Source organism: Mus caroli, chromosome 13 (assembly GCF_900094665.2).
Source record: "Mus caroli chromosome 13, CAROLI_EIJ_v1.1, whole genome shotgun sequence".
NCBI classification, from domain to species: Eukaryota; Metazoa; Chordata; class Mammalia; order Rodentia; family Muridae; genus Mus; species Mus caroli.
In genome coordinates, this window is record NC_034582.1 from 53548354 (window position 1) to 53564865 (window position 16512).

General features: G+C 45.4%; 1 protein-coding gene across 2 annotated transcripts in view; it reads right to left on the minus strand.

The window, feature by feature from the left end:
* Positions 1–14202: 14202 nt before the first annotated feature.
* The window catches only part of Ubqln1 (ubiquilin 1), a 38334-nt gene continuing 36024 nt past the window's right edge, over positions 14203–16512 (minus strand). For both annotated transcript variants that reach the window (XM_021180091.1, XM_021180090.1), the window contains one exon: positions 14203–16070. In XM_021180091.1, coding sequence (XP_021035750.1) covers positions 15918–16070 — 153 coding nt within the window. In that variant the 3' untranslated portion in view covers positions 14203–15917. The remainder of the gene's footprint in view (positions 16071–16512) is intronic.

Sequence of the window (16512 nt, forward strand, 5' to 3'; positions counted from 1 at the left end):
CCATCGATCGGGCTGTACTGTAAATTCTTAATTGGGGAAAAACCGCAGTGCTTGGAGGCAGAAGCCGTTGTTTGATTGTGTTAGGAGTTTGTGGCATGCTTGGCAGTGTGCAGCTGTGACAGGACAGGGGGAGGGTGGTAAAAGTTAAAAATGCACTTGAGAGATGGCTCAGTGGTTAAGAACACTGACTGCTCTTCCAGAGGTCCTGAGTTCAAATCCCAGCAGCCACGTGGTGGCTCACAACCATCTGTAATGGGATCTGATGACCTCTTCTGGTGTGTCTGAAGACAGCTACAGTGTACTCATGATGTAATAATTTTTTTTTTAAAGATTTATTTATTTATTATATGTAAGTACACTNTAGCTGTCTTCAGACACTCCAGAAGAGGGCGCCAGATCTNGTTACGGATGGTTGTGAGCCACCATGTGGTTGCTGGGATTTGAACTCTGGACCTTCGGAAGAGCGGTTGGGTGCTCTTACCCACTGAGCCATCTCNCCAGCCCGATAAATCTTTTTTTTTTTAAAAAAGTTAAAGACTGAAGTTTAAATTGATGTACAATGTAACCTGATGGCCAGAGGAAATCCTGTAATCAGTGCTAGGAATTACTACCTTGCGAAAGAACAATTGCTTGTGCCTGTATCTGTACAAAAGAATGAAATTTGCTATCCCGGAAACTGGTTTCAGCAATAGAAACCTCAACAGAACCGAGCCGCCCACTGCATGCCACACTACCAAGTACAGTGGCACTACTTTTAAATATTTTAGGTTAGCATAGAAAATCATAGGCTCCATCTTCTGTCATTTACTATCTATAATCTCATTTATTGTCATTATTATTAGTGGGTTGTTGTTACAGGTGGCCTCAAACTCAGACAGTTGCCTCTTTCTGCCTCTCCAGTGCTGGATTGAAGGCTTGCCCCACCATAAACGACTTCGTTTTCATACATTTGTGTTTATACTTTATTCTAATTCTCACTGCCCTTCCCCCACTCTGTGTCTCCTGCTTCTTTCTGGCAGATTCCCTTCCTTTCCCCAGATGGCCATCTTCCTGCTCATGGCTACTGCCCTTTCTTTAGACCTTTTCACACACACACACACACACACCACCCTATATGTATAGGGACCTGCTTGGGGGAGAATGGGGTCTTTCCACAACTACCCAAAATTTCATTGTTTGTCCACACGTTTGACGGACATCTCAGGCTGCCTCCATTTCCTGATAGGGTTACAAGCAGCTGCCTTTTTGGTTGAGCAGTGTGACGGATCATCTTGTCAACCTGATGGGACTTAGAATCACCGTGGGGAAAGAAAGACTTTGAGGGGTTTTCTCCTTTTTAAAATCACCTTTGTGTTGTTTTTTTGAGATATTATCTCCTAGAATTCGTTATATAGACCAGGCTGGCCTCAAACTCACCGAGTAGTAAGACTAAAGGTGTGTGTTACCACACCCGGTGAGGGATTTTTTTTTTAAGATTATTTATTTTATGTATACGAGTACACTGTTGTGTCTTCAGACACACCAGAAGAGGGCATCAGATCCCATTACAGATGGTTGTGAGTCACCATGTGGTTGCTGGGAGTTGAACTCAGGACCTCTGGAAGAGCAGTTGGTGCTCCTAACCACTGAGCCATCTCTCCAGCCCTTTCTAAGGGGTTGGACGTGGGAAGACGCACCCCAATATGGGCAGCACCACCCCATGGACCCAGGTCCTTCACTGAAGGAAAAGGATTTCAGAGCTCCGTGCTTCCTGTCTGTGGATGCAGGGTGACCAGTTACCACTGGCTCCAGCCACTCTGAGTCCCTGCCATGATGGACTGCATCCTGTCAAATTGTAAAGCCATAGTCAACCCGCTCACTCTTCCTCAGGCTGCTTCTTGCCAAATGCTTGGTCACAGCAAGAAGGAAAGCGACCGACCGTACATCCCCTGCAAACATGAAGCCTTTGCCCTCCTTTGCTCAGTTATTTGGCACATGTCCTGCCTGGCTTCAGACTTGACGCGGTCAAGGGAGAGACAGGCCACCTTATATTCTCAGATGAGGATAAAAGACTTCCCTACATGGGCGAGGTGTGGTGATGCTTGCCTTTAATCCCAGCATTCCAGAGACAGCTGGATCTCTGAGTTCAAGGCCAGCCTGGCCTACATACTGAGTTCCAGGCAAGCCTAGAGCTATACAGTGAGACTTGTCTCAAGATAACAGCAAATAAATAAAAATAAAGAGAGGCAGAGGCCTAGGACAGCCAGGGCTATACAGAGAAACCCTGTCTCAAAAAACCAAAGAGAGAGGCAGAGGCAGGAGGATTTCTGAGTTCAAGGCCAGCCAGAGTGAGTTCCAGGACAGCCAGGGCTACATAGAGAAACCCTGTCTTGAAAAAAACCAAAATAAAATAAAATAATAAAAATAAGAGTTCCCCACAGTGGGTGGTAGAGGAAGGAGAGCCAGCGAAGCAAGTGTGTGCTGAGTTACACATATGACCTGTGCTCCGGAGGGCTGACAACACAAAACGATCTGTGGTTCTTGGGTGGCCCTACTCAGAGTAAGAGGGAGAGGCAGGCTACCTTCTACTCTCAGGCTAGAGTCCTCCAGGAACCTTGACACCTGGGTCCAGATCTGCTGAAAGAGAAGACTCCCGGGTGGACTGTTCCCTTGCTCAACTCTCTTCTCGCGATGGAAAGGAAAGCAGGTCCTGCATTAGACTTGGACCAACCCAGCAGACATAGCTCAGTGTAGAGAACACTTGCCTAGCATGTGTAAGGCCGCCAAGTGTGACCCCAGCACTGCAAACACCACCTGATGCCTTCGCAGTCAGTGTACTGAACCATCTTGACCGGGTGTTCAGGTAGCCGACCTGAGAGCCTTGCACATGTGCAGAGCAGCCTGGTCCAGAACCCTATGTAGCTTGTGTATAGCATCACTGGAAGGAAGCATTAGAGAGATTCATTATGGTAAAGTCCAGAGCTGGTGAGGTTTTGACTGGGCACCAGGCGGAATCTGCAGAGATTGGCTGTTATCTGGACAAGATCAGAGGAGAATGGAGCATAGAAAGGGATGGGATGGGGCTTGTGAGATGGCTCAGCGGGTAAGAGCACTTACTGCTCTTCCAAAGGCCCTGAGTTCAAATCCCAGCAACCACATAGTGGCTCACAGCCATCCATAATGAGATCTGACGCCTCCTTCTGGTGTGTCTGAAGACAGCTACAGTGTACTTATATATAACAATAAATAAATCTTTGGGCCAGAGGGAGCAGGGTTGATTGGAGTGAGCAGAGGTCTTAAATTCAATACCCAACAACCACATGAAGGCTCACAACTATCTGTACAGCTACAGGGTACTTGTATTTATTTTACATACTCACATATATATCTTAAAAAAATAAGGAAGATGAATGCATCCGAGGAATGTGCTGTATTCCTTGTTTCTTGGCCATCCCAATAAACCCTCAGACACAGTGACTACAGGACCTCGTTTATTGTTTTGTTTGTTCCTTGACTACATTGTCTATGACCTAGAATGGTATAAAAAGCAGACTGGAAAAAATGCAGTCATTTTATAATGTTGTCTAATTGTCTTTTCTTCCTTTAACCCTCACTCCTTCCCTCGAGACCCTGTTGACTGACTTAACTGGTGCGGTCAGTTTAATGACTTTTTTAAAAAAGATTTATTTATTATACATAAGTACACCGTAGTTGTCTTCAGACACACCAGAAGGGGGTGGCAGTTGTGAGTCACCATGTGGTTGCTGGGATTTGAACTCAGGGTCTTTGGAAGAGCAGTTAGTGCTCTTACCTGCTGAGCCATCCCCCCTCCCCCACTTAATGCCATTTTAACAAGGCCTTGGGCCACTCCACTCTCAATGACGCTGAGAGTCAGGGTAGCAAAGAGGAGTCTGCAGTCCAAGGAGAGAAAGCTCATTGGGAATTGTCAGGCGGAGGTGACAGAACGGAAAGGCTATGGAGGGCATAGTCAGAAGTGGCCTGCAGTACCAACTTGAGCTTTTTGGGCTGGGGCTTGTCCTACTCACGGACAACCACACTTCCTCCAGGCCTTAAATCTAGTGTAGGGTGACTCAGCCAGTGTGGCAGGCTGGTTTTGAAGATGCAATGCCCCGTATCTCAAGTGCTATACAGTTTAGCCACCATATTGGGGAGGGTCTATTGTTTGAGACTCAGCCCTTCTAGGGACCAGAAAACAAGTAGCAATCAATATCAGAGGTCCTGGGGACTCCCTGCCATTGTGTTGCCATGGAGACAGCCACAAAGTCATGGAAAGGGGGAGGGCCAGATGTAGACCCAGGGAGAGATTGGAACATACCTCACCAGAGAGAAGCCTGGGCTGAAGAATGCAGAGTTCTTATCACCACCTTCTGTTAGCTTGCACATTGCAATGGACACAGAAAGCTCTGAGCACAGGTCTACTGCCCGGTGAGTTTGAAAGTGCCAGCAGGCAGAGTGTAAGGTCCCCTCCTCTCTTCTGCATGTACAACTCCTACTGACCCCTCTCTTGACATGTCCGTTAGGACATTTACTACCTCTCGGTGCACAGAAGGGTAGAGAGAATGCTCCGGGAAGCATGGAAACGAACAGGTTACAGGCTACAAACCCCACTGGAGCCAGTGGCAGCAGATCCTGATGCATGGAGACAGAGGTCCTGAAAGAAGCTCACACACACACACATCAGCATTTTACCTTTTTATTATATTTTACTATTCTTTTTTTAAAAAGATGTATGTATGTATGTATGTATGTATGTATGTGAGTACACTGTAGCTGTACAGATGGTTGTGAGCCTTCATGTGGTTGTTGGGAACTGAATTTAGAACCTCTGCTCGTTCCGGTCAACTCCGCTCGCTCAGTCCCTGCTCGCCCCGGTTCAAAGATTTATTATACATAAGTACACTGCAGCTGTCTTCAGATGCACCAGAAGAGGGCGCCAGATCTCATTATGGGTGGTTGTGAGCCACCATGTGGTTGCTGGGAATTGAACTCAGGACCTTCAGAAGTGCTTTTACCCACTGAGCTATCTTGCCAGTCCCACTATTATATTCTTTTATTAATCTTTATTTTGTCTTGGCTCTTAACACTCCAGTGGCTGATATTAAAATGGTTGAATTGCTACATAAAGAACTGGAAAGCCTAGTTTTAACAAATGAAAGATGGAAGCCAGGCAGCAGAGGGGCACACCTTTAATCCCAGCACTTGAGAGGCAGAGGCAAGGGGATCTCTGTGTTCAATTACGGAGTGAGTTCCAGGCCAGTCTGTCAGAGCTACACTAAAAGAAAAAAGATAAATGGAGGCTGGAGAGAATGACTCAGCAGCAAACAGAGGCTGGAGAGATGGCTCAGCAGTAAGGGTAGGTGCCAAGTGCCCAGCTCACAGAGGGCCCACATTTGGTCCCCAGCACCCACATGGTGGCTGAAAACCACCCGTACCTCCAGTTCCACAACGTCCAACTCCTCTCCTGATCTTTGCAGGCTTCGGCACTTGTGCCGCACACAGTCATACATTTGGAAGCACACACAGAACATGAAATATGTTGTCTTAGTAACAAATGACCTCAAAAGACTTCAGGTGAAGTCAACTCATAAATGAAAAGCTTGGAACATAAAGCTTAACGAAGTAACTTAATAGAGAATGACAGACAGACAGACAGACAGACAGACCGCCTTCTAAACAGACAAGGAGGGGCTGCTGCACTGGTGCTCACTGAGACTGCATCTCCGAGTTCCAGGGTAGCCACAGGGGGATAGGAAGGCACCACCTTATTCTATATAATAAAGACATCTCTACCCCCATTGCTGAAAGGAGTCTGCTGTACAGGAGTTTCTCTGTACACACCATCTGTTTGTTCTGTTAGCACCCATTCCACCTCGCCCCTCCATCACAGATGCCCCTGGAGAACAAGGTTGGTACTGGCAGAGGTAGCTAGATTCGGGGTTCAGACAACCGCCTGAGCCCAGACACGCCAAGAATGCCAGAGATAGGGAGGGTCAGATGTCACAAGACTTAGAGGTCTGGCTGTGCCTCCAGACAGAGGGGCTAGACTGAATACAATGGCTCCACTCACTGTACTCTTATAAGGTTGACTGACTGGAGAGGTGTAGACAGGTTTAAGACTGTTAGTTAAACTCTCCTGAGAATGCTGGTGTTGAATACAGAACTTAAAGATTCAGCCTGCTATGGCTGTACAGGCTGTTTATCTTAACCCTCAGGAGGCAGAAGCAGGTGAGTGTTTGTGAGTTCAAAGCCAGCCTACTCTTCATTGTAAATTCCAGGCCCACAAAGGCTATATACAGACAGGCTTGGCCTCAAAACAAAACAAAACAAAAACAAAACAAAACAAAAGCAAATCAAAGGAAGGTTTCTGTTTGTCTCCACTCACTGGTCTTGGTAATGAAATCCCATGTGCCAGGAGTCCAATGAGAGTAACAGGTTTCTGACATGAATAACCACAGGTTCATTTACAATCGGGCATTTACAAATCGGGCAAGAATCCTGGGTATTCCTGGAGCACAGCTGTGCGCATACACACACACACACACACACACACACACACACACACACACACACACAAGAATCCTGGGTATTCCTGGAGCACACCTGCGGCTGTACACACACACACACACACACACACACACACACACACACACACACACAAGAATCCTGGGTATTCCTGGAGCACAGCTGTGCGCATACACACACACACACACACACACACACACACATACACACACACAGCACTGCAGTTTCTCCACACAGAGGCAAACTCGCTGTGGTAGCCTGATGAAACAGCCCATGGATGAAGCCCTGTGAGATTTCTAGGAGCTTGTAACTCGCTCCTCCATAGGGCTGTGCCTATGCCCCACCCACACGTAGCGAATGGGAGTGGGTTTGCTTCAGACTTCAATTTGGTTATTTGCAAGTTTCCAAGCACGGATCACCCTGTGACTACATACAACTTGGACTCAAGTGAACTTTGCCTAATCCTCAGGATATAAACTGTCTGATGCTCTGAATAAAGTTGGCCATCACACGACTTTTGTCTGCCTCATTTTTAGGCTCGGCTCTCAGACGTGGACCACATCTGCCATCTTCTGAGGGTTCTGCCTGCTTCTTGTCTCCCCATGGAGCATGCCGGGGTTACAGATGTTTGTATACCACCTTTGAAACACCTTAGACCAGATTTGCAGCCACTATGTTATAGATTAGGGTTTTTACTGCACACACGGAGTTTTCTGCTCTTGTAAGAAAATGATGCATACTGCATACTCTACTCCCTACCGTCACTCAGCAAGTCAGCATCAAACTGGTATCTTTGAATAGCATTTATACAACATTGGATTTTAAAGATTGTTTTATGTGTTTGCCTGTATATACATACATGTATGCATGCCACATGCATGCTGGAGGTTAGAAGAGGGTGAACTGTAGTTACAGGTGGGTGTGAGCCTCCACGTGGGTGCAGGGAACCAAACTTGAGTTCTTTTCATGAACAGCCAGTTGTCTTAACTGCGAAATCTTCTCTCTAGGCCCCGGCTATGGGCTTTAAGAATTAATATCAACATTTCTCAAACTACTACTTATTGTAGAAAGGGGAATGTCTCCTAAGGCTCAGCTGCTTAGCTGCCTGTGGTGCTTACAGAGCGAAGGAAAGAATGCTACCAAGCCATTCAGTTAGCCCTGTAGAAAACCCAGAAAAGACAGACAGACAGACACACACACACACGGAAGACCAACCTGATGACATAGACACAAAAATTCTCAACAAAATATTAATCAAATTGAACAATGTATTTTAGAAATCACATTCTAGCCGGGCATGATAGCACATGCCTTTAATCCCAGCACTCGGGAGGCAGAGGCAGGCGGATTTCTGAGTTCGAGGCCAGCGTGGTCTACAAAGTGAGTTCCAGGACAGCCAGGGCTATACAGAGAAACCCTGTCTCGAAAAACCAAAAAGAAAAAAGGAAAAAAAGAAATCACATGACAATGGCTCAATGGTTAAGACCCCATACTGTTCTTGCTGAGGATAAAGCTGGGTTCCCAGTACCCACATCAGGCAGAAAATAACTGCAGCTCCAGGAGACCAGACACTTTCTTCTGACCCGACAGGCACCTGCATGAACAGACAGATGCACACAGACACACGCACACACATAATGAGAGCTATAAAGGAGGCCGGGTGTAGTGGGTGCTTGCCTTTAACCTCAGCGCTACTAAGGCGGAATCAGATGAACCTCTTGAGTCCTGGGCCACGTAGAGCGAGCTACTTCATGTTTCAGTCTCAGAAAAACAAGCAAGCAAGCAAACAAAACAACAAAAAAACTCACCCACAAGAAAAAGAAAAACTAAGTTAGTTCCATTCCAAGAATATAAGAGTCAGGCCTTTCAACCAAACAGAAATGGCTTGCCCACCTCTATGGTCTTGACAAAGTTAAACATCACTCCAAGATAAAAGACCCAGAAAAAAAAATGAGAATACCAGAACACACCTCACCACACCGCAGGATGTATACAATAAACGTGAGCCTCACAATAAGATAAATGGGAAAAACAAAAGGTATTTTCTCTAAAACCAGGAATGAGACCAGGGTGTCCAGTCTTGTGGGGCGGGAGAAAGAAGTAAAAGATAGGAATGAAAAAGAGGAGGCATTTCTAAATCTCACATCCTAGCACATCCTCCCTGTACTGTTATGTTCACAGTAACCAAGACCTAATAAAGTGTACTGTCAGCCTTAGGAACGCGCAGCATTTTACCAAGTTAGAGCGTGACAGGCCAGCCTGCCTGTCTGTAGAACCAAGTATCAACAGACATGTTTCCATCAGCTTCAGAATCAGGTGGAAATGTAGGCCGTCTTTCCTGATCTCGAATCCTTCCAGAAGGTTCCCTGGCAACTTAGCTTGAGTGTTGTGTAAATGGAACTCCTCTCTCAAACTTTGTGACTGTCCAACTACATATTAAATGAAAACAGATCAAATGGAGTCTGCAAGCTGAATACGGGGCTGAGGAACAGTCAGTCAGTGCCATCAGAAGGCGTGCCCACGCATGCCTCCAGCTACGAGCGTGCACCAACGTCAACACCCACTCACGAGCGAGCCTTCACGAAGGCTCTGGTGTCATCCCAAGTGTGTCCAAGCCTTACCCAAATCATTTCGGATCATCATGCCCTCCCGTCGGTTCCCCATAACAACAATCTAACTCCACCATGCCAAACTCCTTATTTGTAGCCGGTAAGAAGCCTTTTACTAAATCCAAGGTTAACATTCCATCCATGGTGACAAAGCAGGGACAGACAGCGGCCACACCTACCTCAAAGGACCAAGCTTCTCTACTTGAGAGTTCACCTCCCAACTCACCCGATTTGCAGCTATCTGGTCACTTCAACACCATTGGTCACGGTTAGTTGAGCATGAGTGTCAAAACCAAGCCCCGTCCCTGCTTCCACCTCTGCTTCTGTCACCTTGCTTTTAACATTAGCTATGTGTCAATAAATCCCGCTGGTCTGACCTCTGTGAGATCTCATGGATTCTTATCATCCTGACTTGGTTAGCTTACACTCTGCAACTTTATATACAAGTTTGTCTGCACGTATGTATGTTTACCACACGTGCCCGGTGACTGAGTTCAGAAAAGGGATTCTGGGCTGCCTCAAGACAGCATGGTTCAACTATGTGCCGGGCTTACTGAGGCTATACAGCATGCGTTCCTACCAGAAGTCACGTTGGCCTATCAAAGAGACACTTCTGAGACGAAATAGTTGCTCCTGAGGTAGACGGCTCTGGAAGAAACACTTGAAAAGGCCGGTCAGCAACATTCCCCATATCTCTAGAAGCATCCATTACAACTGCTCAGCTGCTACTGACATTTCTAAATAACAACAGGGGGCACAGGAACACTTGAGGGAGAGACGGAAATACTTGCTGAGAACAGTGGCTGTGGGGACTCTAGTGAGGCTGGGGTGCCCACGCTGCATTAGTGTCAGTCTCACTCTAATGAAGCTGGTGTGCCCACACTGCGTTAGTGGCAGTCTCACTCTAATGAAGCTGGTGTGCCCACACTGCGTTAGTGGCAGTCTCACTCTAATGAAGCTGGTGTGCCCACACTGCGTTAGTGGCAGTCTCACGACTTGTGTGTGAACCGGTGTAAGGGAATGACTACTGCCCACTGGCGGCAGTGCATCCAGCCAGGAATGAGGGTGATGTCAGCCAGCCAGTGTCCACACAGGAAGCAGAGATAGCTTTATCTTTACTTCCTGATGAATCGGTGCACTCTAACTTTATTCACAAAATTATTTCAAATACTGTATGAAATTGCCTTCTTTTATATGTGTGAACCATTAATGAATGTTGTATTAAACTTGGGGTGTGCCCATTAGATATCATTAGTAACTACTCTAAAACCCAAAACTACTCATCAATTTTGGTCCAGACATTTCAGGTAAGGACTGTGCTGGTTTGAATATGCTTGGTCCAGAAAGTGCCACTATTAGGAGGTATGGCCCTGTTGGAGGAAGTGTGTTGCTGGGCTTTGAGAGGCCTTCCTCCTAGCTGCCTGAAGCCAGTCTTCTCCTAGCAGCCTTCAGATGAAGATGTAGAACTCTCAGCTCCTCCTGCACCATGCCTGCCTGGATGCTGTCATGCTCCTGCCTTGATGACAATGGACTGAACCTCTGAACCTGTAAGCCAGCCCCAATTAAATGTTGTCCTTATAAGACTTGCCTTGGTCGTGGTGTTTCTTCACAGCAGTTAAACCCTAGACAAGACAGAGATGCTTTGAACATAATGAGATTTCTGTTAGCCATAATGACTTTAGAATTCAGGAGTAGGGTAAGTTTCTGGCATACTGTTATGACCCAGCCTACAGATAAACTATGCTCAGAAGAGGTTTCTGTTCTCTGTAACGTACTCTATGGCCCTGTAACAACTCCAACCTATTTCTACTGGCTCTTTATTATTTTATTTATTTTTTAAGTTTTTTGAGACAGGGTTTCTCTGTATAGCTCTGGCTATCCTGGAACTCACTCTGTATACCAGGCTGGCCTCGAACTCAGAAATCTGTCTGCCCTTGCCTCCCAAGTACTGGGATTAAAAGTGTGCGCCACCACCGCCCTGTGGCTCTTTAATTATTGCAGCTACTTTCCCATAATAAAAAGAAATACTATTTGTTAAAACAAAGCACACAGAGGCCAGGGAGTCTTTTGTGAGCTCAAGGCCAGTCTTGGATATATGGTAAGGCCCTGTTTAATTAATAATCTCTTTCATTACTATGTTTCAACCAAACTTGAAATCCAAGATGAAAATACTTTTCCCTTTCTTCTTCTGACACCTAGGGTCCCACTGTTTATCCAGACTGGCCTCAAAGTCTGTACGCCCCCCTAGTTACAGGCACTACTCCTGGCTTGGGATTAGAAAGACTGACTGCTTCTATCTGGTAACTTAGGTTTAGAGCTTAAATTTCACCCTGCCCATTTGTTTCTCTGTGTGTTCTAAGGATTCAGCGCAAGAACAACCCACACCCGCATGCCTCGCTGTCCCCATGCCCGCATGCCATGTTGTTCGCACGCACACGATGCCTTCTTTGCCCTTCTAAGAATCCCAATCACAGGTGCTGCTGTTCTTACATGGGGGTCATTATAAATAAACCTACTGTGAGCTGAAGACATCAAGCCAAAAGCACACTGAGTAGACCTAATGTCTAGACGGCTCACTGCAGTAACTCTGTCCCTGCAGGTTAGGACAGCTCACATTTGTTATCTCACTACTTAGGATCAGTGCAGATTCCTGGCCAGTCTGGGTCACATAATGTATTTCAGAGTAGCCACAGCTATAGAGTAAGACCGTGCTGGACAAACAACCCCCAGAGCCCACTGTTGCGCTCACCTTGTCCAGCAAGAAAAGACGCAACATGGTCAGATTCTTCTCAACAGCTTTTCTTTATTTCAGGAACACCTTCATGCTACTCGGGAACTCCAGCAACCCCGGGAGGACCGCCTATATCCACCCCAGCACTGGGGAGAGCTACGTGTCCTCCTGGGATTTGTCAGTCTGTCGGCCCCTTTGATATGTAACACCTGCTTGGGAGGGGTTGGCGCCAGATTCGGGCTGGCGCCTGCGCAATGATGTTGTTTACGGCGCCATCTTTTGGGCGTGCGGCTGCCTACATCTCCCCCTTTTTTGTTTAATAATATGATGCTGGACTAGGTCTGGGCAAGTCTGTCCATCGGCTACGGCTCCTGTCTTAGGTCGATCCTTTCATGTCACAGCCTTACCCGTCCTAGGGTTACCCTATCACCACTGGGCCCCGTGTCTTAGGTTGGTCTGTGCATAAGGAAAGTTGCCCGTCTCTGGATGCCGCAGTGCTGTGTGACAGTAACTGCTAAATGAACTAGGGTGAACTCTACAAAAGAGGAACTAAATTTCAGGGGAGACGCCCTCTTTAATTGCCATCAATGCTTGGTACAACACTGCCTTATACTGAGCGTGCTCTCGTTTGCCAGACACAAAAGACACAACCCAGGAGGACCACTGCTCCCCAGGCCAAAATTCCCGCCCACTCCTTAAACTATGAGAAGGCATTGGTGATCCAGGAGGTGAAGTCCCCCAAGGTGACGGCGTCCAGTCGAGTGCTGTNATTTGATCTAAAGCAAAACGTCCTAAACCTAGAAGCATGTCTGCATCCCAATGTCTCTGAGGATCTTGTCCTGTGGCTAAATTTGCTGCTGCCTGACTGTTTGCATATTCATAGGACAAGGACTTCCAATCTAAACACTGTCCGGTCGACAAACAAGCCCAAGCAATATTATTCCAGTCCCCCGGGGTGAAGCAATATCTAGCAAGCGCCTCGACCTGTGCAACTACAAAAGCTGCACTCATCCCATAGGTACGGACTGACTCAGCCAGCTGCTTAATAGTTTTAAAATCTATTGGCTCATGATACCGTTGTCCCTGACCATCTAAGAATACAGGGAAAGTCAGTTCAGCTTCCTTCCAAACCTCTGGGCACAATGAGGTACCTTGTTTACCAGCTTTTGTGGATTCCTTTTTTACTGTATACTCAGGGTTAAGAGGTGGAGCGGTCGGCACTTTACTCCTTTGCCAGCCAACCCCCCTTTTTTCGTACCTATCCCTCTCATACCGAGCTGCCTCTTCTTCTAGGTCAGCTTNCTCATCTTTATCAAGCTCTGAGTCACTGGAGTCAGAACTTGNTGAACTTATTGTTAAGTCTTTTAATGAGGGACATCCTTTTGCTATTTCCTTTCCTTTCTCATTATTTCCTTTTCCCTTTGAATTTTCCTTTCCTCCCTTTTCCTTTTCTCTCTCTTTTTCGCCCCTTTTCTTTTACTTATATGTTTCCTATCTTCCTCTGACATACTTTCCTGTTCCATAAAAATTTTCTGACCTGCCTTAACTGCTCCTATCACCCAAAAGCAGAGGCCAGAATTACAAAAAAAAAAAAAAAAAACAAAAAACAAAAAACAAAAACAAAAAAAACCACTAAGAGCTACCCACACTGGGTCTACGGGCAAGAGAATCATATCCCTCCTTTTAACCAGGGATCAATTTTGGGAGACTTACCGGTACCTCCGTTCCTCAGCTGAAGAGTTCTGAATCCATGAAATCCTCTGTTCCCTGTACCGGCCACCACTTTGTTGTGCTCACCTTGTCCAGCAAGAAAAGACGCAACACGGTCGGATTCTTCTCAACAGCTTTTCTTTATTTCAGGAACACCTTCATGCTACTCGGGAACTCCGGCAACCCCGGGGAGGACCGCCTATATCCACCCCAGCACTGGGGAGAGCTACGTGTCCTCCTGGGATTTGTCAGTCTGTTAGCCCCTTTGATAAGTAACACCCGCTCGGAAGGGGTTGGCGCCAGATTCGGGCTGGCGCCTGCGCAATGATGTTGTTTATGGCACCGGTGTACTGGAGGTTGGCGCCATCTTTTGGGCGTGCGGCTGCCTACAGCCCACAAAAAAATTTGTTGTTGTTTGAGATAGTGCTTCTCTATCTTGGAACTCAAAGATCTGCTTGCCCCTGCCTCCTGAGTGCTGGGATTAAAGGAGCGCACCGCCACTACCCAGCTCCCAGACAAAAGAAATCTCTTAAGTTTTCACAGAATCTAGGTAAAGCAAGTATGTTTTACATTAAGAAATACTGAGAAAAAACAAAGACATTTTTCTACAAAAGAGGCGAGACAACCAGGTGTAAAAGCTGGAGATTTATTGTTATTTGGTGATTAATAAATCAAACTGCTTTTGACACTGCCCCACCTGCATATGGCCATTCACCAGTACAAAGTCTTTCAACCACAGACTGAGGCATAAGGCAGAGAGCACACACACATGCACGCTGTGCCAACCTCCTCAGTCATGCCTCCACCCTGACCTTTGTACATGTTTTCTTCCCAGGTAAAGTGTCAGAAAAGTGTACAGTCTGGGGCCAACCTGTCTCTCAACCTTTTACTATCCAGCAACTTACAGAAGTTATAGAATTCACCTTCTATTTCCCTTGATTTTACTTGTCTGAACTCACTTTAGATTATTTAACATTATAATTTTGGGCAACCATACAAGAGAGACTACAGTGACCTAAGATAAGAGAATACTGAACCAGAGCCAGTCACATATGTCACTGACCCTAACGCTGTATTTTAACTGGTCCCAAAGGAATGTATCACCCCAACAGTTTGAGAGTTAGGCAAGTAGAACGTCTTTGGGGAAGGAAGAAAGAGGCTATAGAATAGCCAAACGTACTCAAAATTGTTAAAACGGCTCTTTTTCACCCAAATGACACTACTATATGCATAGAATCTTCACAGAATCTTAATTGCCAGTATTACCTAGTTCAGGCTGGCCCAATCCAGAATAGATTCTGTTTCACCCCTCCCCCACCCCCTTCTGAGGCTCTGAACAGCACGACATTCAACTATTTCTTAATAGAACTAGCCAAACACTTGAGAAACAAGTGGCTCACTAATCATTTAAAATCGAGGTATTGCCTATGAATGAGAAAGCTGATAAACCCAAGAGACAGCTCTACTTTTATATGGCAATTAGAACCGAAACATCCGCACTTCCAGTGAAAGCGACATTTCAATAAACTCAATGCTGCGTAGACGACACCTACGGGGAGGAGCAGGATGCCCCAGCAAACACGTCAGAGCATGATACAGTGCTCCTCCAGTCGGCACAAGGAAAGGTCATTTACAGCCATTATATAATGCTGAGATATTGTTACATTGTGTTGTCTGTACAATTAAATGTCCCTAAGAGATAACCAGAGTTAGTTTTTCTTTATTTTCCACACAGACTAAATTGCACTTCTGCTGAGATGTTTATCAAAGATGCTGTAAGATTCTACACAATTAGGAGTCCTTATTGTACTTTTTTAGTTACAGAAATTTTGCTTAGATGGCCTAGAAATGTGCAACAATTTGTATTGTATACAAATAAACAAAATTGTCAGTAGTATAAATCTTACAGCATCATTTGCAAAGTGCATGCCAAAGTCACAATAAGCAATATTGTACCAGAAATCATGGAGCGCGCAAATGATCTGCTTTTTAATGCCTTTATTCTACATAAATTACTACCATAGGGTTATGTTTAAAAAGCAAGTTAGTTGGACAGATGCAGGACAAAAATTTGTTCACCCAATTAGAAAAGGTGATATTTTTAAAAAAATTACAATAAATGCCAAGTGTTTGATGCATGCAGCAGCCTTAACCAGAAACATTGATTCCCACTGTTCCAAAAAGACACAGAAACCCGCCCGTCGTACTGCACTCTGCCTCCAGATACTTCCTATTGGTTTCCTTTATAACAGCACAGAATCCCAATGAAATAAAGCAGGTTATTTTAAAGATTTAAGAGCCGTTATCAAAAATAAATTACATTTTCTCAGGATAGAGAGATGCTGCTATGACGGCTGGGAGCCCAGCAACCTTTCGATCGCTGCATTGATGTCGCCCCCTGTGGCTATCAGAGCTTGCAGGTTTGCTTCACGGTTCAAGAATCCCATGGCACTGAGTTGTTCCAGTTGTTGCTGAAATCTGACTTCTGGACTCTGCAGCTGTTGAAAAGAACAATGAAGCACAATCTAAGGAGAGTCGGTCTAAGCTATACCCAGGTCACCTTTGCAAGCATCAACTGCTTTCTGAATAATGCAGGCGGGGCTGCTGAGCTTTCTTTAAATTGCTGCTGTGTCTTGAGACAAAGCCACTGTATTTGGTTATTTATTAAATAGTTATTTACCTAAAATACACAACCATCTGCAATTATTTAAAAAAAATTAACTTCCAGGTGTTAGCCTATAATTTACCCTTACATTTGTAGTGCATATTTACTTCAAATGAGCAAAATATGATTTAAAATAATTTATAAATATCTATCATATTAATAATTTATAAATATCTATCATATTTAAAAGCTGATTAGCAGTTTACTTTAGAATGGTTTATTCCTAAACCATAACAAATTTTAAAAAAACCTTATAGGCTGTAGTGAACACACAA